This window comes from Microplitis demolitor, chromosome 6 (genome assembly GCF_026212275.2).
Source record: "Microplitis demolitor isolate Queensland-Clemson2020A chromosome 6, iyMicDemo2.1a, whole genome shotgun sequence".
Lineage (NCBI taxonomy): Eukaryota > Metazoa > Arthropoda > Insecta > Hymenoptera > Braconidae > Microplitis > Microplitis demolitor.
In genome coordinates this window covers 15,576,887-15,600,932 of record NC_068550.1, presented here as the reverse complement: position 1 = coordinate 15,600,932, position 24,046 = coordinate 15,576,887, and the positions used below count along the sequence as shown (strand labels likewise).

Here is a 24,046-nt window from a genome sequence, read left to right as displayed (position 1 = left end):
TCTATTTTATTAGCGTAAATCTGGCGAAATTGCAGGATACTGACGGTATTATTATCACAAAAACAACGATTTTATTATTACTACATTATCGTATTATAGTTTTTATACAGCATTTTATTGGTAAAAGTTCGGCATTTTTACAGTTTTTTTTACAGCATTTTTTTGGTAAAAGTTCAGTATTGTTATAGTTTTTTTACAGCATTTTTTCGGTAAAAGTTCGGCATTTTTATAGTAATATTACTGTAGTAATCTGGTAACTCTACAGCATAAGTGCAGTAAGTATATGGCATAACTGCAGGAAAAAAACTGGCCAAAATAACCATTTTAATACCAAATTATTACGGTAAATTTACGGCATGTGCATAAATCCCGAAAATTTACGGCATTTTTACGGCATTCGCAAAACTGCGAGGGATGCTGGCAACGATATGGCAGCGATGAATATCTTTTTGCTTGCGAGCTGAGGGCAAGCATTGTAAATGTAATACGAGGTTTAGAATCACTTGAGAGTAACCCGATTATCATCCTAGCAAATTTCACAATGAAATTAGTAGTCTTTGATTCACTTCACCTTTGGCAACTGCGAGTTCCTGGATCCGAGTCAGAAACATTCATTTTTCTCAGATATGCAGCAGGAAGAGTAATTGAGTGGATTGGTGATGATGTTGAGGATGAGGAGCGCAGAATCAATGAGCGGATAGAAAATTTTGTCTATCAGCAACAGCATCAACAAGAAGAACAGAATGGACTTATAAATAATATCGAAGAAATACAGGAAGTAGATGAACAGAATGGGCTTGTGAATAATATAGCAGAAATACAAGAAGTACATGAGCATCCTCAGGAGCACACAAGAAGAATCCAGGCCTGGATGGATAATGCGGCTGATGTCGAAAATATAATAATAAATAATGAACAGGAGCGACTTCTTCTTCTCCGAGAACGACACCAACAAACGGACTGTGAGAAACAATATCAAGAACGTTGTTGCTGTTCTGAGCAACAACAACAACAACAGCAGCAACAACGTTTATCTCCGACACCATCATTGGCATCTACTGTTATCATAACAATTACAATATCATCATCTTCCGAGCCGTCAACTAGACAATTACGTCCACCATCACCACCAACACCTGCATCATTAGATACACCACCATTATTATCATCACTATCATGAGGGTCAAGAATACCAACTCTTCCACCAATGCGTATTTTTTTTCGATTCTGATGGTGAATTTGTTTCATCAGATGATGATGATGATGATTACCAATAGTTTTTTAAGTTCATTATTATTATTATTATATTTCAATTATTTATTTTTTTGTTTTTTCTATTCTATTTCTAATCATAATTAATATTAAGTTAAGTTTAATTATATGAAAATTGATCTCATCAGATGAGTAGCAGCAGCTTTTTTTTTTATCTTTTAAGTTTATTATCATAATTATTGAAGTATTTTCTTTCTATTACAAATAAGTTAAGTTGAAATATAGTAAAAAATTGATCTCTGCGTTTACTTAATCTCATAGGATAAACAATAATTTTTTTAAGTTAATTATTCTTATCATTGTAATTACTGTATTCTTATCCAATCATAACAAATGTAGTAAAATTGATCTCATTATTGAATAATAATAATAATAATAATAATAATAATAATAATAATAATAATAATAATAATAATAATAATAATAATAATAATAATAACAATAAATACTAGTTTAAATCGATATTTTGTCATTATAAGTATCTAATTCTCAATGTCCACATCACCCGTACGTTTTAAACCTCAACATTTTAAAAATAATGTACACTTTTCACAGTTTGCGCAAAAAATCATTTGAATTTTCAGTATCTGTTATAGTCACTCGACATGCTGTTAAATGTCTTTCAGTAGAGACTTTCTTGAAAAATATCGAACTATGCACAGCACATGCGCAGCTCTAAAACGTTATACTTCTTACAGCGCATGCTCAGTCGGGCACTTCTTTGCATGTAAATTAATTCGATTTATTATATTATTATTAATTTTAATTTAACTATAAACATAAGAAAAGATGATGAAAAGGCCTATGAAATAATCAGTCAAAGGATAATTACATTTTTAAAAAATTTTTTTTATTTTCTTTAAAAAAATAATAGTACATTTAAGTTTATAAAAGAACGAATTCAAATTTACAGTATTTGCTTCCGTGAAATCGCAGATTGAGATGCTCTTCATCAACGGTGTTGGTGAGATTTTTTAATGTCTCTTCATCAGCAATTAATTGGTTGTTTGTCCTCGTAGGAAATAGACCATAAATTGATTATCGAGAGCAGCAATGACTCGAGGTCCATACTGTGTTAAAATTTTTTTTAATTCAGTAAGTTTATACATTTTACCAACTTCCGATTCTTGAAATTTTCTGGTTGGCAAAATGTTTTCTAAATTAGTAATTTCATTGATTCTCTTCAAATCCATCCTATATTTAATTAATTAGTAATATTAATTAGTAATAGATATTTAATTAATTAGTAAATTAAAAATAATTAATTAATAAATCAAAAATAATAATTTATACATTGATAAATATGAAAAATATATATCAAAATATGTAAGTATAATAAGATTATGACTTACGTGTTTATTAAAAACGAACACAATAAATATTATAAAAAACTTTAGTATAAACTTTCCACTGAATGTTCACTTAGATGTTTCAGCAAAGACTGAGTTCTGAGAGCTCAAGAGCTCAGAAATTATTCGTCTACCCCCACTACAACTCAGAAACAAGCTCAAACTTGTCAGATGATGCAATCGATGACGTCATCTAGCAAAAAAATGGGGGGGGGCAGAGCCGATAGATGGCATCCTCTCAGCATGCTTCTCACATGCACTTGTCTCCACCTCAGTTTCAATATATAAGACTTGAAATTAATACACTTGTAAGTACACACACTAACACAACCTGTAGATGGTAGGCAGCTAGTGCCAGCTCTGGGGGTGATGCGAATTACTCAACCACCTTCAATCTGGTAGGCTGCCCATGACCAAATGTAGTTTGGAACAGATGCGTGTATGTTACTTTTGACGCAATCACCACCGTACATAACCTCAAGAAACATCCAAACCTAACATCAAAAGCGTGTTTTAGTCGGTAAAATAGATCATACCGACCGCCAACACAACGTAATCCACAGCAAAACCAAGTTTACCGACAGGCAATATCAATACAGACGATAAAACAGTGATTACCATCTGCCAAATCAGAGCTTGCCGACTGCCAAACTGAGTACTGTCGGTAAAGCAGGCCTTACCGACCACCAGTATCACCATCGACTGCCGACGGCTTACCCTCCGTCGGTGACTTAGCACGGACTAGAACCCACAATCTGTTTTATCGGGGGGGGGGGACTCCCCCAGCTCAACTACTTTCCTTTTGAATCAGAAATTCAGTTATTATATGTTGATTGAAAAAAATTTAAAACAATAAAAAAAAACAAGTCGTTTCTAATCATTTCGAATCTCCATCGAAAACGGAAATTCGATATTATTTGTCGATTCGACAGTATTGAAAACAATTCGAAATACTGAATTGTTTTTAATTGTTCTAAATCTCCTTATAAATCAGAAATTCAACTATAATGTGTCGATTCAAAAGTATTTAAAACGATTCGAAAAAAATAAGTCGTTTCTTATCATTTCGAATCTCCATCCAAAACAGAAAAAATATTATTTGTCGATTCGACAGTATTCAAAAAAATTCGAAATACTGAATCGTTTCTAATTGTTCTAAATCTCCTTATAAAGCAAAAATTCAACTATTATGTGTCGATTCAAAAGTATTTAAAACAATTCGAAAAATAATAAATCGTTTCTTTTCATTTCGAATCTCCATCCAAAACGGAAATGCAATATTATTTGTCGATTCAAAAGTATTCAAAACAATTCAAAATACTAAATCGCTTTTAATTGTTCTAAATCTCCTTATAAATCAGAAATTCAATTATTATATGCCGATTCAATAGTATTTGAAACTATTCGATCTGTCAAATCGTTATGAATTGTTTCGAATCTGTCGACGAATCAAAAATTAGTTTACTATTTGTCGATTAAAATGTATTCAAAACAATTTAAAAAATTAAATCGGATTGAATTTTTTTAATCGCCTCGACGAACCAGAAATTCGCCTTTTTTTTTGTCGATTCAAAAGTATTTGGAAATATTTGAAAAACTAAATTGTTTTAAATCTTTTTTAATCTTTTTATGTACGTCGATGCAAAATGATTCATTTTCATGCACACTTAAAAAACAATGTCGATTAAGTCGATTCAAAAGTATTTATAACGATTAAAAAATATTTTTTTCAATTGTTTTGAATCAACTTGAATTGTTTCTTTTAATCAGGGTGGGTTCCCACTATATTAAATTGGCACTAAATAAATAACTAAGTTAATGTTTTTAAAAAAATTATAATGAATAACGTAATCAGAATTAAGTATCTAAATTCAACAGTACGATTTACATGTATATTTATAATTAATAAGATTTTAACTATGACATAAATGTAATTTGAACTTAATAAATAAACTTTTTGATTGAAAGAAATTGCAGCAATCACATTTTGTTGATAACATTGTACATAGTGGTTGAAAAAATTGTCGAATTTGAGTTTTTTTCAATTTTTTGCATTTTCTGAGAACATTTACTGTAGAAATATGTATTTTTTACTACACCATCGGAAAGTAGAGATTTCAACGAACAAAAAACCCCCCGACTTTTTTAAAAAAGGTGATATTTTGACACGAGAATTTTCATATTGAAAGTTAGGGTGCTTTTTTGATATCAAGTTAAAATGAGGCGAAAAAATAAATATTTTAAATCAAATAAATTACAGTGTATTTGGGACATAATAGGGTAAGTTTCCACCAAATTTCGTAGAAAAAAAATTTTTTTGAAAAAGATAAAAATGAAAAACCAAAAAACTTGGTTATTTGAATTTTTCACCTAAATTTTGAGGTTATGCGAAAAAATTGTAAACACAAAAGTTGTAGATCTTCTTATTACCTGGAACTTTGCCATTTATCTTTTTTCCATAGGACCTGTAGTTTTGTCGGAAATCGCAATAGACCATTTTTTACCCTTAAAAACTCACCCCTTCCACTTCCCGAACTCGGATCGCCTGTAATTTATTTTTCCTTTCATTTTTATCATATTCCCCTCCTTTTCTAATGGGTTTCATCATACTGTTATTTTTTTTGGTTTCAAAAATTATCGACCCTGGTCTATATAATACATACGCTGTTAAAATTTAGAGCCGATTCACAGCGTCTAAAAAAAGATATAAGCAATTTAATTTTGTTTTTTGTACATATGGGCATGGGAGAAGCGTGGGAAAACGACAAACACTTTAGTTTTTTTCCTTGATGGACTTTCACCGTTTTAACGAAAAACTAATATAATAGAGGTAAATATTTTTAGAACATTAAAAAAAAAAAAATTGGAATTATTTACCGCGTAGTTTGTATGAAAAATTGAAATAAATTATACATTTCGAGGATTGATTTTAGTGGAGAGGATCGGAGAAACAGTGACGAGTGCATAAAGTGGCAACGTCGCAACGGGTTGAGAGCGCGAAAATACGAAACGCCTAAGTTCATATAATAACATATCAGGAATAATATTAGTGGATAAATAATAATATATGTTTCATTAATAGTTATCACTAAAATGCAACGATTTATTTAACATAGAAATCAATAAATAAATTAATGACTAAATTAATTAATTTAGGGTCCATTCCGAAATACGCTACAAGTAGCTGAAGCTTCTAAATTTTGAAAATTTAATTAATTAAATAATTTGCCTAATTCTTTCAAATCCACAAGACGAGGACCCTCAATTAGGTTAGAATCAACTGATTTACCACTGCTTTTTACTGCTTTTTTCACTTGTAGACTGCTATGGATTATCATCTTTGTATTTACTTTTTTCTTGATGAATTTTCCCTTATAACGTAATTGGTCTTCCATTCTTAGTTTATAACGTATACCTACTGAATTTTCGCGACGGAGACGCGAAATCTCTTAATATAGCGTATGAGGTCGCCCACGCGTAATATCAAATAATAATAAATAATAGATAATAATAAACGATATTAACTGACAATAAATATCATTGTTGAATTGAAATAAAATAAAAATATTTAAACAATGATTTAATTATAAACAATAAATATTAGTCGTGCCTAGACCAGCTCCTCAGGCTGGGTTAGTGCACGAAGGCGCCAGACTGTTTATTTAAAACGGACAAAATTTTATTCAGGGAGAAAATCTGCGAGGGAAAACCCGAGCAAGTGACTTGTAACCAAGCGGACAAACAATCGAGAGAAATAACCCAAACAGTGAAAAAGAAAAATAGTCAATATAAAATAAATAATAACATACAAATAATAAATAATATCAGAAAAATGAAATTAAGCAGTAGGAAAAGATCCAGGGAAAATAAATATTGAATTTTCCCCGACAGCTGTTGGTCTCAGAGTTTTAATTTGCATAAACAATATAAAATTATAATTTTACACAATATTTAATTCAGTTTAAATTAATAACAATAATAATACCTGGTAATTGTCAAGAAAATAATATCGCAATATTACCATAAACTATATAAACTAAATAGCCCAAAAACAAAATAAATATAATTTAATTTAATTAACAATATTGATTTTAATATTGAATAAAAGAAACAATTATTTCACTTAAGTTTTTCCCAGATAATAAATAATAATAATAATTTTACTTTATTTTATCTCTCAACACGCTTGAGAGAGAGAAAGATACGGGATTTTCCCTCACTCACACTCAAATTAATAAATTCCTCGGTATAACCAATTTATAATTTTTAAAATAAAAAGTTAAATTATAATTTCAGAATAAAAATTTCATTAATACTTTTAGACCTCTGGGGTACGCATAAATAAATAAATCAAAGAATATAAAGTTACTTAATTATTTTAGATAATAATGAACATAAATAATAATAAATACTTATAATAATGCTTAATATTTTTTTTCCAAATATTCCGAGTGAGAATTTTTCACCCAAGTAGTGATGTCAGTACTTGAGGAATTTACTCAAGTACTGTAGGCGCTCTATAGATATATCTACTATAGGTGTATATATAGGTATACCGGCAACGCTTCACCACGCTGCACTCAACTCGAATATACCTATATATGTGCTAAAATATCCGAATATATCCACCAATGATAAATAATAATAATTATTAACGATAATTATAAACAATGCAAATCATATATCATCCAGTATCAATTATTAATAAATTAATTTCCCTCGCCGCGGCGACCAACAACTACCGGAGGAGGTTATTACGTGAGAAAATATGCCGTGAAAGAAATTCAAAGTACTTACTCAAAATTTCTCCAATGACCCAAAATAATATCAATGGAAATGACTGTCAATTAAATTCACCCGGTGAGCTTACTAATTATTCTCTTATTTTCACAAAGAAAAAAAACTTTCCTTTCAAAATAGATAGTAAATGCACGGTTGTACCAAACAGCGTCTATGCACGATCCCAGTCCGTATCTTTCTGAATTAATTATCTCAACCTCCACTTGTTGGTCGTCGCACACGTGGCACCACCGTCGCCCTTAATTACTATTATAATTATTTCTAGTAGCCCTGGTCCTAGTATTAAATTAAAATATAAAATATAAAAATAATTCTTCAGTACCTGAATGACACATAATTCATTAATTAAATATATGAAATACTTATTTATAACTTATTCCTATTTTTATTTTACCCGGTACTGAAATAGTAATTATTCAAAATTATTAAATTGACGTCGGGATCATAGCCGAGGTATCGATTTACTGTTACCCGGCGGTCAATATTTTCGACTAAACTGACATCCTTAATCGGATGACAAGTTTAAATAAAATAATACAATAGACAATTGTTGGGGCATAATGTCACGCCAGATTATGCATTCCAACTATTCCAAAATCATAAACAAAAACGTAAATTTTACAAAAATCAATTAGTTGTATTTTTAAGTCATAAATTAAAATCTAGTCACACATTCGCTCACTCATACCCAGCGCGCATGCGCTAGCACCGTGCACGGACCGCTGTCTCCATCGGCGAAATGGCGGAATGCCCGTGTAACGGTTCAAATTCAAATATATAATTAAAATATTCAACTTATAACTAAATAAAAATTAAGTAATTTGAATCGTTACGTGACAAGTTTTTTTATTTAAATAACCACCAAAATAATTTTTACCGAATGTTTACCTTTAGATCATGTGTATAAACTATAAGTGAGTCTCGGCTGTACATGGTGAGCAAGAGAATAAATATGCAACGTTGCCCGATTTCCAAACAGACTAATTTATCATAGTGTGAGCGTGTTTGTGTAAGGAATACAGTCCAGTCAAAAAAATATGGGCTATAACCTTAGCTCCACAGCTACGCGATACATTGGTGGCGATCCAAAACTTCTTGACTGGACTGTAGGAAAAGAACTACCTTGATTAAAACTATCCACCAGATTTTTATTCCTTTAACTAATGAGTCTCCTGGACTTTTACTCTTACAACTATTAAGTCCCCTGGACTTTTATAATTAATTAGCCACCGGCCTAATCCCCTGGATCCTTCACTCCAAAACATAATTGGCAGATCCCCTGGATCTTTATTTAAAACTTAATTTTTAAAATTAATTCCCTTGGGATTATCTTTTCTTCCACACACACGAAACACACACACGCACACACACACACACACACACACACACACACACACACACACACACACACACACACACACATTGTTATTCATTTGATTGTCCTCCGGACTTAACTCACACATACACGTTTTAAGAATACTAAATTTTCTTTTTTTCAGTTTTTGCTTTATGTCAATCGACAAGATTTATTTATTATTAATTTTCCACTGATCAATTCTATTGCAACTCTATGTGTTAATTTATTAATACGTTTTAATTTCAGGTAAATTTTCTTTTGGATTTATTGTACTGCGAAAACTGACGTGAAGCTGATGATTGTCCTTCAGACTCCAACTTGGACTCTGAACTCGTGTCCTGTTTTTCGCAGTTGACTCACGCACTCATTACCCAAACTCAATTTTCATAACTTCTCCTTCACAAATTATTTCAATTAAATTGTCGTATAATTTATAATTACTTGCTAAATTTTTGTTATGTTAAATTTAATTAATAATTAATTCTGGATTCCTTTCCGAAAATTAAATTTTATAAAAGTTAATTTAACAATTAGTTTAATAGTTAATTCTGGTTCTCCTGCCGAGAATAAATTTTTCACAATAATTAATTATTTTAATTTATAATAAATTCTGGCTTTCCTGCCGAGAATTTATTCTACTGAAGACGCAGGGTTGTTAACACTTTTTATAACTTTACACTCTGTGTTAATTAATTTACTAATTCTGGCTTTCCCGCCGATAATTAATTTACTCACAGCACTATTATGTTAACAAAATTTTGCACTTTTACACTCGATGATTCCCTTGGCGTCTATCAGCATTCCCTTGGTCTTTCTTTGGCTTCCGGCCTCCTGGACAAGGCTACTGCCTTATGATTATATATCTTTGGTTCAGCCACTTTGGGCAGTTTCCGAAAAATGGCCTTCCCACTTAATTAATTTTGGGAGAGAAGTCTAAGCTTCTTCAATTAGCACTCGTGGCGACAAGTCGAAAAACTCAAACGGGTACTCATTAGAGGTTACAGCTCGGGTAACTGACCAGCCGCGGAAAATCACGATTTTCCCTGATGATAAATGAATTTTACCCCATCACATATGTTTTTAAAATAACTTTCAATTAAAGCGTTACTGTCGCGTTAGATGTTGAAAAGTGACAGTATTCCTGCAGACCAAATTATAAAATATGAAATCACAAACTTTAAAATATAATTAACAAAGTTTTCGCAATAAAATTCATTAGTTTTTAATGCTTGGGAATCGATACTTTGCACATACTGTTCCACGATTGCAAATACTTTTAATTTTATTTTCTCAACGTCTTTAAAGAAAGAAGAACCTGCCCTTCATTCTTTCAATTCATGGTTGTCAGGGTCGTTTTCTACATCGTTTCTAACGTGTATGCCATTTTCACTGTCATCCGTACACTGGTTTTCTTGCACCGTCATCTCGTTAGTAGGTTCTATTGTCGCGTAATGATTCTGAAAGTACGATATCAAATTTTCGACTCCAAAAATAACAATAAAATTTTCAATGAGAACAGCAAGATCTTTTACATTTGTGCCATGTATCAACTGAGTGATGAAATAAAGAGTGACACTACTTTGATTTTTGATTTGCAATGATTGTAACTTTTTCTCTTAACTGTTTTAATCATATGAGATGAGCATACGTGAACTACTGTAATGGCGAGAAAACTGGGAAGTTTGTTCCTTGAATATTCATATGTGACACGCAAATATTGTGACAACGGCATTTGATTGAAACTTAAACTACGAAAATCATTAAGGTTAAACTTAAGTCAGTCATAATTTAATGTATAACGAGTTTTTTAGGTTTTAATTTACGAACTCCATAATTTACTCGCTATAAAAAATATGAAATTCGATAAATATCATGAGTATATGTAAAGGATTCTCCATTGGCATAGGGCCAAATTCTTTTTTACAACGAGGTAGAATTAGGGTGTAATAATAAGCAGGTTAATTAGATCGATACAGGTCAGAAATTACCGATCCTGTAGCATCTAAATGATAGAAAACAGGCGACTTGAAGTAAACTAAATACCGCAACTGATTTTTAGTGAAGCAAATTACGTTTAAATTATCTTCAATTTATCCACTGTAAAATTCACCTCGCCTAAGATGGTTTTCTTTTGATTTATCAGCTAATGATTTCAGACTGATTCCAGCATCAGGATGAAATAGTTATTTTCAATACGTATGTGGAACGGTAGGGATTCTGACGGCTTGAAGTGACGTCACGAGTTTGAGGCTATGGGCGCATTCTTAGCAAGACCGGATATAGTACGAGATCTTGATGAGAATGTATCCATAGCTTCAAACGCGTGCCTGCACTTCAAGTTTGTCAGGGTTTCTACCTTTGAGCATAAAGTATCGAACAAAATTTTTTGTCATATCGACGGCGGAAGTTGAATTTGCGAGAGAAACAGTAAGAAATGATTGATTACTGTTTAGTTAATTTGGAAGATCTACTTAGCGGACGTTTATCGAATTAAAAAATAATTCGACTCATCTATAGTGTATTGTAGTAGTCATGTAGGAATGGAGAGACAGATAGAGAGAGAGAAGTTACTTTTCGATACTAGTTCGAGAAAAGTTAATTAAACTATAGATTGCCAGAAATCGTATAGTTTGCGCCCTCTGCATGTTACTTGAAAATTCAACTTCCGCGGTTGATATGACAAAAATTATCTTTTTTTTTTCATTCGCTTGAAATTTTTTGAAGTAACCATGTAGTAGGAGCATTATTTCTGTTTCTAGATTCAAGGATATGTAGAAGAATTTTACTTAATCCCAAAGCTTCTAAAACAGATGGATTCTTAGCTATCAATTCTTCAGTTACTACCACACGTTTGTTACCTTTGCAAAAACGTCTATGAATTTCACTGGAATTATGTTTGATTTCTTTTTATCGATAAATGAGGATTTAATAAATAGAAAAAGGTTCACAAATAAGAACTTTGGAAATAAATCGGAATAATAGGCAAGCAGAAATTTTGCAGCTAGCGTCTATGGAAAAATAAGTTTTTCTTTTTTATTACCCATAAAACACCGATGGCTATGAATGGTTAAAGCACAACATTTGTAGGCAGTATTTTCATTAAAATACTTGACAAACTCATCGATCTGATTTCGTTTTAAGCCAATTTTATTGGTCCAAAATTTTTCCCAAAATACCGAAGTTATATCTAAACTAATGTCTCGAATAGTGCAAGTATTTGCGAATAAAGCATTAGAACAACGATTTTTCTTAATTAATGGTGACGTTTTTGTATCGGTTTTCGAATTGAGTTGTAGAGCAAATGGAGATAAAAATAACATGTCAGGAGACTCTTCGTTATAGGACAAATCTTAATCCGGAATTTTGATACTGAAGTCTGGAAAATCTGAAAAACTTACGGATTTAAAACTTTTATTTGTATTTGAAAGTTCGGTATTATCATACCACTGAAAATTTAGTGGATCTGAAGTATTGGTCAAGTAACGAGATTGGTGGTCTGGGCTCAAAGATTTCATCGGTATAAGCGATGAATAAGTAGGTGATTCCGTTCTAACTGTGATATTCAATGTCCTGTATTGTTTGTTCTCACAGATCATTAATTAATAATCATTTAATGAAATTTTTGTGTTAATTGGATAGTGATGAACATATTTCAACATTATTTTTCTATTATATAACTTGCCACTCAGAGAAAACTTACAATATATTACTTGAATATCAATACCGTGTCATGTCCGTTTCTAGAATTTAGCTATAAATTATTAATTTCTTTTGTCGCAAGAAATGATTTCAACTAATCACCTCATAAATTCTAATGTTTATGATCCAACTGGAAAAAATTGGCGCAATTTCTGTTTAATGTATTAAGTTAAGATTGAATTCCGGTTCAATAACTTTTGTCTTCAAATTTTAACGAATTTTTGAATTTGAATTTGTGTGATTCGAACGATATGTTCCTTGAGATTTATGAAACGTCTAGTGAACTATCTTGAAAGTACGTCATCTGCGTAATATTTACAAACACTGAGTTGATGAAAAAGTGTCAAGAGTTCGTGTCATCTTAGAACTTAATTTTTAAAAAGGTATATCATAAATTGTCTTATCAATGCCGTGGTATTGATAAACTTCATTAGCAATTAATTTTTTTTTGAACAAAATATTAAATTCTCGTACTTAATACCAGTCTAAACTTTACAGTCAATGGATATTATGGTATCATTAAATACATAACCAAATAATTACAGTTGTTATTTAAAATGAAACTGTCAGTACCATGTAAAATAATAATAAAAATAGCGTATAGTTATAATAATTAGTTGTAAAATTATTTTAATCATTAATTAAAAATTTTTTTTAATACAGATGGCACTAATACTTCGTGCCAGAAATCTACCCGATGCAAGTGACAATAAATTTATTCAATGTTTTTTATTAATTCAATTAATTAATTTACTTTTTAGTAAATTCTATTAATCAAATTATGGTTGCTATAAATTATAAAGTTAATCGTTATTAATCATCATTGATGTGTTAAATAATTTTAAAAAAATAGTTTAAAAGTGTTAGAACAGAATTTATAAATGAATTTAATAATTTTCTCAAATAATTTCTATCGAATTTGCTTTATATCAGTACCATGGAACGCAAAATTTAAAATTTGTTTCTCGTTCTTGACACTTCCAAGTTATAGTAAAATCCTCTCAGATTTTTATTCTTACAGTAAAATAGATAAATAATGTGCATAAAAAAATTGAAAAAGTTTAACTTCACGATCTAAAAAGTTTTAATAAAAAAAATCACAGTTAGAACGGAATCACCCAAGTAATTTTATTTTTGATATTTATGGAATTTTCCAAAGATTTGGTGGCTAGGTTATGAGAAGTTAAATTATATTGATTTGTATCTTGATGACAACATAAGAAAATCGGTTGGGAAATTGGGATAATTCCGTCATATATGACTTCATAAAAAAAAATCGGTCTGTCGGTTGACCCTGCGGGCCAGCCCCAAAACTTTCTGCTGTTTTCGAGCTCAAGGAAATCGAAAATATTAATGTGACAATATTTTTAAGCTCTTCGAGCTCGAATATCTTATTGCATGCGATTTTTTTTTATGAGTTTTTCAAACTCTAACAAGTTACGCTTTATGCTAAAGTTGAAAAGTTTAAAAATCGAAAATCATTAATGAACATGCGGTTCTTAAATTACAATTCCCGATTATGTTCAATAAACTAAATATGTTGATGCAGAAATCAATGTCAGTGATCAAAATCAAGATTTGAATGATTTTTGGTTTAGGTCAAAGCAATAATATATAAAATATCCGAGAAAATGATTAAAAACTGTGTTTTATCAATTTTTTCGTTGATAATATGGTTTAAACTAAAGAACAAGTTTGGTATCATTATATGATGATCAAAAGAGACCATAAAGAGGAAAAGTTTGTAAGATTTTAGACACATTTTAGTACAGTACATTTTGATTTATCTGAAAAACATAACATAGAATGTTATTTTTTGAACATTTCAATGCTTTCGAACTAATCAACCGACTTTGACATTTGAGGCGGCAATAGGCGCGCTTTATTGAATTCTAGAGCTGATCAGAATTTGAAAGCGACCGATCCAGCCGTCTTGAAGATATTTGGAAAAAACTATTTTTTACCATTTCTATCACTAACGATATCTCTCGAACGAATCAACCGTTTGAGATGGTTAAGGCGGCATTCGACGCGTTTTGTTGATTTCTAGAGCTGATAAGATTTTGAAATCGATCGTTTAATTTGTTTCTGAGAAATCAATAAAAAACTAAAAAAAAAAATTTTTTTCATAATTCACCAATATTTTCGAGTCTACTTGATCAAATGATCTGAAACTTTCAGGAAAGTTGACGGCAAACAAGCTCTTTCAATCGCCGCCTTAAACATCCAAATCGATTCTTTAGTTAAAAAGTTATTCACACACACACACACACACACACACACACACACACACACACACACACACACACACGCACTCTGACATCATCTGAAAATAGTCAAAATAGCTTCCTAGGATCTCAAAATGTTGACATCTGATAAAAACTCGATTTTTGAAAATCGGGGTGAAAACAATAACTTCCAGAAATTTTTGAAAATCATCGATTTTCTAAGCGGGAAGTAAAAAATAAAACTTGGGGTAGATAAATTATGACAATTGTCATCATTTACAGTAGCTGGAAAAGTGATGAAACTATCTTTTGTTCTTTTTTTCAGTAATTATAGCTGAATCTAACTTCATAGCTAAAGTTTTATTTGTAAGATTTACGTTTAAATTTGATTGGAAATTTTTAATAACTGGCTCTGCTGAAATGAATTTTTGATTAGGACTTTAGAATGGAGCTTTAGAATTAGTTGAACGAATATGATTAACTTCTGTTTGGACAACTGAATTTTGACCGCAATATATCGTAACACTAAGACATTGTTTTTATTAATAATCGACGTTCATTATCAGGAAATAGTTCGAAACATATTTGCCATGAAGCAGATCAACCTTCTTTCTTTGATTTCCAATTATCTATATTTTGCAAATCATCAATTCTAGTACTAGGATATAGTTGCTTCAATGCGCGCACAGTATTTTTCACGTTTAATTCCATATTTCGATACCGAAAAAATAAAAAAGAAATCAACAAAATATTGTAAACCAAAATCCATTCAATGAAATAAAAAATATTACAAATTTTATGCTTAGAATAATAAAACTCGAATTAAAACAAATATTATTGAGGACGATTCTGAATTCGTCTACAGGTATATAACTGATTGAATAAATAACATAAGCAAGTAAACTAGTTGAACAAAAATAACTAAGTTAATTGATAAAATAAAAATGAGCGTTAGATAAATGAGGAATGTGATAAAACAAATTTACTTATCGATATCAAATATACCAAAGCGAAAATCATCGAATAGAAAAATTAGAACAGAAAAATAAATGAATAAAGAAGATAGGCAAATCAAAGAAAAAAATTGACATAACTAATTAAATAAATGATAGCAAATAATCATGATATGAGTAACATAGACTAAAAATGTAGCAAAAATTTAACTAAGAAACGACTCACTCTAATGAAGAACGCTTACCTGCAAAATTCTAAGTTTAATGGAAAATTAAATGGTATAAAGACTCGATGAAAGAAGCATTACGGTGACTGCACAAAATAATTTAAATTTCGAAGCAGCGTGTTAAATCGACTAAAGAATGATAACACTGCAATTGAAAGTAACAACACACACAACAATCCACTAATGTATCACTTGAAATATGATTAGAAAAAAAAAACTATTCATATACTAAAAATTAATCAACTGAACTAAAATCCACAACTTTCGATGATTATCAATTAGGCGTAACGCCGAAAGCCATAATCTAGGTGGTTAATAAAAACAGAAAGTGAGAAAAAGAATTGGATTAACGATTTAACGTAAACCATATCAAATAAAATGACTTTTGCAGATAAAGGAAATATCAGGATACTCAGACGAAATTAGAGTAAACTAAGGACAAACACAACGAAATGCACAGAAGTAGAAGAGGCGACGACAACAATCTACAAATCTTTGAAAGTCAAAACGGCTCTGTAAGAAAACTACGATAAAAATAGACAGAGATCTCGATATATAATAAAAATTAAACTCTGGAGGACGATAGGAAATTTCCATGGAATCAACTTCTTCAATAAAAATAAGTTTTAAGACATCGCTAATCAACGCAAACCGAATTGATTTCAAGTATTGTATTATGCTACAGTATTTCAATTGTTGTCAAATAGGAATTTGCGGTTATTTTTGTTTAATAAAAATTGCGAATCTGCCGATAATTTACATTAATTTGGGATGATTAGACCCGGACCATTCCCTCTCTCCATAAACCTACACACTGAATGACACCATGGCATACCGTAATTCTGCTTTTAAGTTTCCAGTCTCTGTTTTTGTTTTTGCTTATAAGTTCTAAGCATTTTCGTTTTAGTTTTTGTTCTAGTTTCAGTTTTGCATGGTTTCTGTGATACTTTCACAGATAAAATATTATCCAGTTTTTAGTTAAGCGTAATTTTTGAGACAATTTCACAGATCAAAAACAACTTGGCGCTCTATTCGTATTGAGACTAGAGGCTAAAGGAAGAAAACGAAGTTGTAACCAAAAATTAGCGTATAGTTCTTGTGTTATAATATATTGAGACAAATCGCTTTTTGCTTACGCGATTTTAACCAGCAGCCACCAGAATTCGCGGGTTGACCTCTGGCTTAGGTTGGCCTCTAACAAATTTTTATTTTACTTGGACAGAGCAGTGGGCTGGGGTTCTTGCAAAGCAAAGACCCGCACTTATTCAAACACGGCAACGTATGTAAAACTCACTAACTTACCTCATGGCTTATGACTTATTAATAGATTTCTTATTGTTGACGAACTTATCAATTATTACTTAATTAATAATACTTTTATTAAACTATTGAAGGATCTTATTAGTAAAATAGGATATGAAGAGGATGAACAAATAGTAGGTAAAATGAATGATTAACAAGATGTGCAAGTGTATTGCCAATTATAATAATAAAAATTACTTACAAGAAAATTTCAAAGATTTGCCATTTAAAATACACGTAAATTAAATTACGTTTTCTTTAACTTTCTAATACTCAGATGCGTTTTATGATATTGACGCGGGCTTAGTCGCAAATTGTAGGGCATTTGGTGTTCTTCAAATGTGCCCATAGTATCTTAGCTGTAATTTCAGCTGTTTCACTGATGTCCGCTGAGGAAATCATTTTTGGTATCAAATTGACCTTTATTGGCTTGCAGAACGTAAACCAATGAATGCACACCAAAAATGTGAACGGGAATTTTATAGAACATTTTAGTCCCTTTAAAAAAAGCCTTATGAGTCAAATCGCTAAAGTCCATAGTTTCTGAGTTATAGGAGCTTTAATAATTAAAACAAAAATAGCAATCGTCATTTTTTTTTAATATTATATTTTTTAAATTATTAAAACTCCTTTAACTCGGAAAATATGGACTTTAGCGTCTTGACTCATAGGGCTTTTTTTGAAGGGACTAAAATTTCCTATAAAATTCACATTAACATCTTTGGTGTGCATTCAATGGTTTACATTCTGCAAGCCAATAAAGGTCAATTTGATACTAAAAATGACTTTCTCAGCGGAGATCAGTGAAACAGCTGAAATCACAGCTAAGTTACTATAAGCACTTTTGAAGAACACAAAATACCGCGATTGAAATAGTGGGTGTAAAATTGTGTAATTTTAAAATAAATTACGTATAACATAAATACTTATTTGAATATTATTCCACAACAGCGAATTACTCCATCTACATCGTTGTTATTTTTTTAACACCGCGCGCTGTTAAATTCAGTTTATTTTCAACACCTTTCTATTTACAGTGTAAGATGGAGGACGAAGCAAATAATGAATTAGTAAACTACGGAACGACTTCAAATCTAGATCAACTAGTACGCCGCACCAGAAGACCAAATACTAATCGAATACAGCCAGCCGATCCACACTGAAAATTCGTAGACTGGTAGAAAAATCCCTCAATATTTCGAAACCCGCACGGGATTAGTCGAGAATGAAAAAAAAAAACATAATCCATCTGAATAAGTAACGGAAATATATTATTTCATAAGATTTAATGACAATAATTTTTAACAAGACATTCAATCCTAAAATTTTCAGGAATGATGGACGAGAGTACCCAACCTGTGACCGTCTTAAAGAACTACCCGCTCAGCGTTCAATAGAAATAGAAATACCAGAATCGCTTGCATCTAATCAACTGCAAGCATTAGAAGGAGTTTCAGAATCATCATCAAATTCAACAAATGCACTAGAACGTAGGGGACAACATGCCATCGTTAAAAAAACTTACTTGTAAGTGTAACATCGATTATTTCCGAATACAAAAAAATCAAGTTATCATTAAATTTTTTTATTGAGTTTGAATATTGTAAAAAAAACTTTTTTATCAAAAATAATTATTTTAATTAAAATTTGATGCATCATAAAAAAGACACAATTATTATTTGAAAATTCATAAATCTAATTAGTGGTCTTGATACTTTTTGTTCGCAGGAAATTGTTTCTCGTTTTTTATTATTATTTGTTTTATCATTTGAAAATAATTTTACCCGGAAATCAAATTCAATAGTAATGTCAATTTTTTAATTTCATTTAATATTTTAATTATTACATTGCACGTGTTTGAATGTTAATTTTAATATTTAAATATTACTTAACTGAACATTATTTAATTTTATTCAATATTTTCAAATTATACGTGTTTTGATCTTAATTTTATAATTTGGATATTACTGAACTGAAGATTTCAAAATTTATTTAACATTTTAATTTTTAAGTTACACGTATTCGAATTTGAGTTTTATAATTTATACATTACTAAACTGAACATTTTAAACTTCTATTTAATGTGTTAATCTTAAACTACACGTGTTCGAATTTTAATTTTGTAATTCGAATATTTCTAAAATGAACTATTATGAATTGACTTGCGGTTGGTTTACAGCAAGTGATTAATGTTACGTGCAAGACTTGCAATAAATCTTGCACCAAAAAAATATACTCAAAATTTAAGTCAATCAGTCGTTTATTTTATGCGACTGTGCGCTATGATATATTTGAAGCAACTAGTATTACAAAAATTTACAAAGTTCAAAGGTAGCTTGACCCAGGGCGGAGGTCATTACAATATTTAGTAGTGGGAATCGGCAAATAGGAAGTAGGATAAGTTTTCAACGAATGGCAAGTAGGTCAGGTGACCAGAGGGAGGAGTAATTAAAAGATGACAGTTTTTGGGAAGGTGTGGGTGGCGAGAGAGGCCAGGTGCAAAGTTTGACGTCATTGGGTCCAACGACATACCTGAGGATAATTAAGGTAACGGCATGGCTGGACCCTAATGGCAATGTTTACCAAAAATATTAGCACGTCTACTGAATTTTATAATATGCAGACTACAAAAAACCCGGAGGATTGTTAAAAGATTACAAAAAAAATGCCCAAATGTAAACTTTATGACTATAAGAAGATGAGCAAGAATACCCATCTCTTTTGGTATAAATATTTGAATATTTTCTAAACATTATAATATTTTAATGACTGGGAAAAAATCCAGTTATTCAGTAACAACTCAATATAATTTTTAAGCCGAAGGCTGTAATAAACAAATAAGCAGCTTAAAATCTTAAGTAAAACTAAAATTTAAGTGTATCTTTAAACATACATTTAGACTATAATTTTAAGCAAATGAATTTAAATTATAAAGTCTAGGCGAAATAATTATTTTAAAAATATAATAAAAATATGTAAATTTAAAGATATAGTTATAATAAATTTATAATAAAATTTATAAATGCGCGACTGAACATGCCGCCCCCCTTGAACGGCCTGGTTCAATCAGCTGGAGTGAAGTCGTCATCTTCTTCATCTATGGGAAAAGGGCAGAGCTTCTTAACACATCGCTGGTATTCGCCGGTTTTGGTTTTGAGTGTAACTACTCTAACAATTCCATCCTGGCCAGGATGTACAGTGACAATGCGTCCTAGAGCCCATTTTAAAGGAGGCAAATTCTCCTCAAAAATGAGAACTAAGGATCCGACCTTGAGATTAGGTGGTTGAGATTGGGATCCGCTGAATTTGATGAGCTGCTGAAGATACTTTTTTTGCCAGCGTGTCCAGAAGTGCTGCTTGAGCTGCTGAGCATGCTGCCAGGCTGACAAGCGATTGGATGGCGTGCTTGAAAAGTCAATCTCTGGAAAAGAAGTCAATGGACTACCTATAAGGAAATGGGCAGGAGACAATGGGAGAAGATCGTTAGGATCAGAGGACATAGGAGATATCGGTCGAGAATTTAGTATTGCCTCTATTTCAATTATATAAGTCTCTAATTGCTCAAAAGTAAGCAAGACATCACCTACAGTACGGACGAGGGGATGTTTAAATGATTTGACTGCAGCCTCCCAAATCCCTCCACAATGAGGAGACCTGGGAGGAATAAAATGCCAAGAGATTTTTTCTTCATTACAAAAGTTTACTATAGCGCTCCGATGCGCTTCAGAATTGAACATATTATAGATCTCGTTTAACTCGTTTTTAGCTCCAACAAAATTAGTGGCATTGTCGGAGTGAATTTCTGCTGATTTTCCCCTTCTCGCAAAAAGGCGCTTCAGGCTTGCAATAAAAGCCTCTGTTGTGAGGTCACTGACGAGTTCTAAATGCACAGCTTTTGTGCACATGCATATATATACCGCTACATAAACTTTTATACGACCGCGATTACGATGACGCTTTTCCTTTATATAAAAGGGACCACAATAGTCCACACCAACGCGAAGGAAAGGCCTCGAAGAGGTCACACGTTGAGCAGGTGAAATTCCCATACGATGATCCAAAAGGCGCGGCTTAGCCCGATAACAGGGCACACATTCGTGAATTACGCTCCTCGCGGTGCACCGGCCGTTCATAGGCCAATATACCTGACGCACAGAATATAGAGTCGACTGTATTCCAGCATGCTTAAGCCTTATGTGCTCTGCTCTTATAATTATCTTGGTAATGTGATGCTGGCTTGGCAATAAAATCGGATGGCGCTGGTCCGAAGCTATAGAAGCACGTGCGATCCTGCCTCCAACACGCAAGATACCACAGTCATCCAAAATTGGGTTCAATGGAATTAATTTGCTAGTAGCAGGAAGCTGTTCCCCTCTCTTTATTAATTCAATATCTTTTTTAAATAATGATAATTGAACCATTTGAATAATTAAGTCATGAGATTGCGAAAGTTCATCAGCACTTAATGGACCAAATTTGCGCTGATTAGTTGATTTGGCGTTGTGGATAAAACGCCTTATGTATGCAATAACTCTCTGGAGCTTGCTGAATGAGCTATATCTTTCAATAAGATTATACTCTTTGAGTTCAATTTTCATACAAGCAATTTTGGGAATTATTGGTTTCAACTCAGGAATGTCGATAGACTTGAGTTCTTCGTTAGGCCATAATGAGCTTTTTTGTAATAGCCAAGATGGACCCTCAAACCAAATGGAGCTCGCTATGAATTCCGATGGAAGTTGACCACGTGATATAAGATCCGCGGGGTTGTCTTGTGAAGAGACATGACGCCAATATTAAGACGCTGCAACTTCTTGTATTTCTGCTACACGATTAGATACGAACGTTTTCAGGCGGTAAGCTGGAGTATTTATCCAATGCAGCACGATTGTAGAGTCGGACCAAAAATAAGACTCATTAATTTCTTTTAATATAGCCGGCTTTACAGTACGATAAAGTCGAGCAAGCAGTAGTGAGGCACAGAGCTCTAATCTGGGCAACGTTAGAGGCTTGACAGGTGCAACACGTGATTTAGAGCAAATTAGGCGCATATGGACTCGTCCATGAGTGTCAGTCGAGCGCAAATATAAACAGGCCCCATACGCTTTCTCACTGGCATCGCAGAACCCATGCAGCTGTACATTAACGGCGTTAGGTATTGTCACTCCTCGATGAAAACGTAATTTTTCAATCAATGATAGCTGGTCCTGATACGCAAACCACGATGAATGAATTTCAAGCGGAATTGATTCATCCCAAGCAACACCAGCCTTCCACAGTAGCTGGATGAGAATTTTGGCGTACACAATAATGGGACCAAGCAGTCCAAGAGGATCAAAAAGTTTAGCTATTTGAGACAAAATAGTCCTTTTAGTTATAGTCTCACGAGGCGTAATATTCACGGAATAAAAGAAATAGTCCTCGCGGGAATTCCAACGGATGCCCAAAGCCTTAATGGATGAATCAGGATCCAAAGACATATGGGTGCTATCAGGATGCTCCTAATTCTTGATAAGCATTGACGGGTGATTTGAAGCCCATTTTCTTAGACAAAATCCACCTTTTTTTAACATCGCGATGAGTTCATCACGCAAAATGATTGCTTCAGAAATCGTATCTGCACCTGAGAGTAAATCATCCACGTAAAAGTCTTTGCGCAGCACTTGAGCTGCGATAGGAAAATTATTTTGCTCATCTTCAGCTAATTTAAATAATGTTTTAATAGCTAAATACGGAGCGCTAGTAGTGCCATATGTTGCTGTATTAAGCACATATGTCTGAATAGGCTCAATTGAATTTGCGCGATACAGAATTTTTTGATATTGGTCATCGTCGTAATTAACACGCACTTGCCGATACATTTTTTCAGCGTCTGCAGTAAGCACATAAGTATGAGAACGAAAGCGCATGAGAATAATAAATAAATCATCTTGTAGTTTAGGTCCAACCATGAGAGTATCGTTTAATGAAACCCCGGTAGAAGTTCGAGCAGAACCATCAAAAACAACGCGAACTTTTGTAGTTACGCTGTCTTCCTTTACAACAGCATGATGAGGAAGGAAGAATCCTTTTTTTTTTGCTTCTTGATCATCGGCCAGTGACATATGTCCCAAAGATATATATTCGTTCAAAAAAGCCACATAATCATCTCGAACATCAGGCTTCTGCTGAAACTTTCGCTCTAATGCATAGAAACGTCTTAGCGCAGACGAGTAAGACTCACCCAAAGCCGATTTCTTATTGTTGAATGGCAATCTAACTTCATACCTTCCATCAGCATTTCTCTTGGTATAGCGAGAATAATGTTCTTCACAAGCCTTTTCTTCTGGTGACAGGACCACAGCATCTGAAAGCTCCTCAAGCTCCCAAAAACGAGTTAAGTTTACATCTGGAGGGTCTGACTGAACAGCCATATGACAAGATACACTTGCAGCCTGAGGAAATTGATTGAACTCACCGGCAACTATCCAACCCAATTGTGTTTTCTGAAGTACCGCCTCAGGGTGGTTTTTTAATGATATTTGCCCAACGCTGAGCAATTTCTAAATAATTTAACTCCAATCAATGCATCTACCTTGGAAGGCCTGAAGAAGTCAGGATCTGCTAGCTGGATATTTTTTGGTATGTCGAGCGCAGCCTGATTAATAGTAATAGAAGGCATCGTTTGGCTGATCTGAGGTATAATTAAAAAATCAGTCGTTTTTTCATATTTGCTGACACGAGAACGCAATGTAACACGTGCAGAGAAATTAACATTAGTAGAAGTATTATCGATGCCTGTGACAAAAATGTTAGTAGGCTTTTTAACTAAATTTAAAAAGTTTGCAACGTCCTCAGTTATAAAATGTGCCTGAGAACC

The 24,046-nt window shown here is 32.3% G+C and overlaps 2 protein-coding genes across 2 annotated transcripts; both read right to left on the bottom strand.

The window, feature by feature from the left end:
• Positions 1-20,249: 20,249 nt before the first annotated feature.
• On the bottom strand, positions 20,250-20,924 carry LOC106693840 (uncharacterized). The gene has a single exon (XM_014443168.1). The coding sequence runs from the start codon at positions 20,922-20,924 to the stop codon at positions 20,250-20,252; it is 675 nt and encodes a 224-aa protein (XP_014298654.1).
• Positions 20,925-22,688: 1,764 nt separating this feature from the next.
• On the bottom strand, positions 22,689-23,600 carry LOC106693841 (uncharacterized). The gene has a single exon (XM_014443169.1). It carries the CDS (start codon positions 23,598-23,600, stop codon positions 22,689-22,691), a length of 912 nt encoding a protein of 303 aa, XP_014298655.1.
• Between the last annotated feature and the right edge of the window lie 446 nt (positions 23,601-24,046).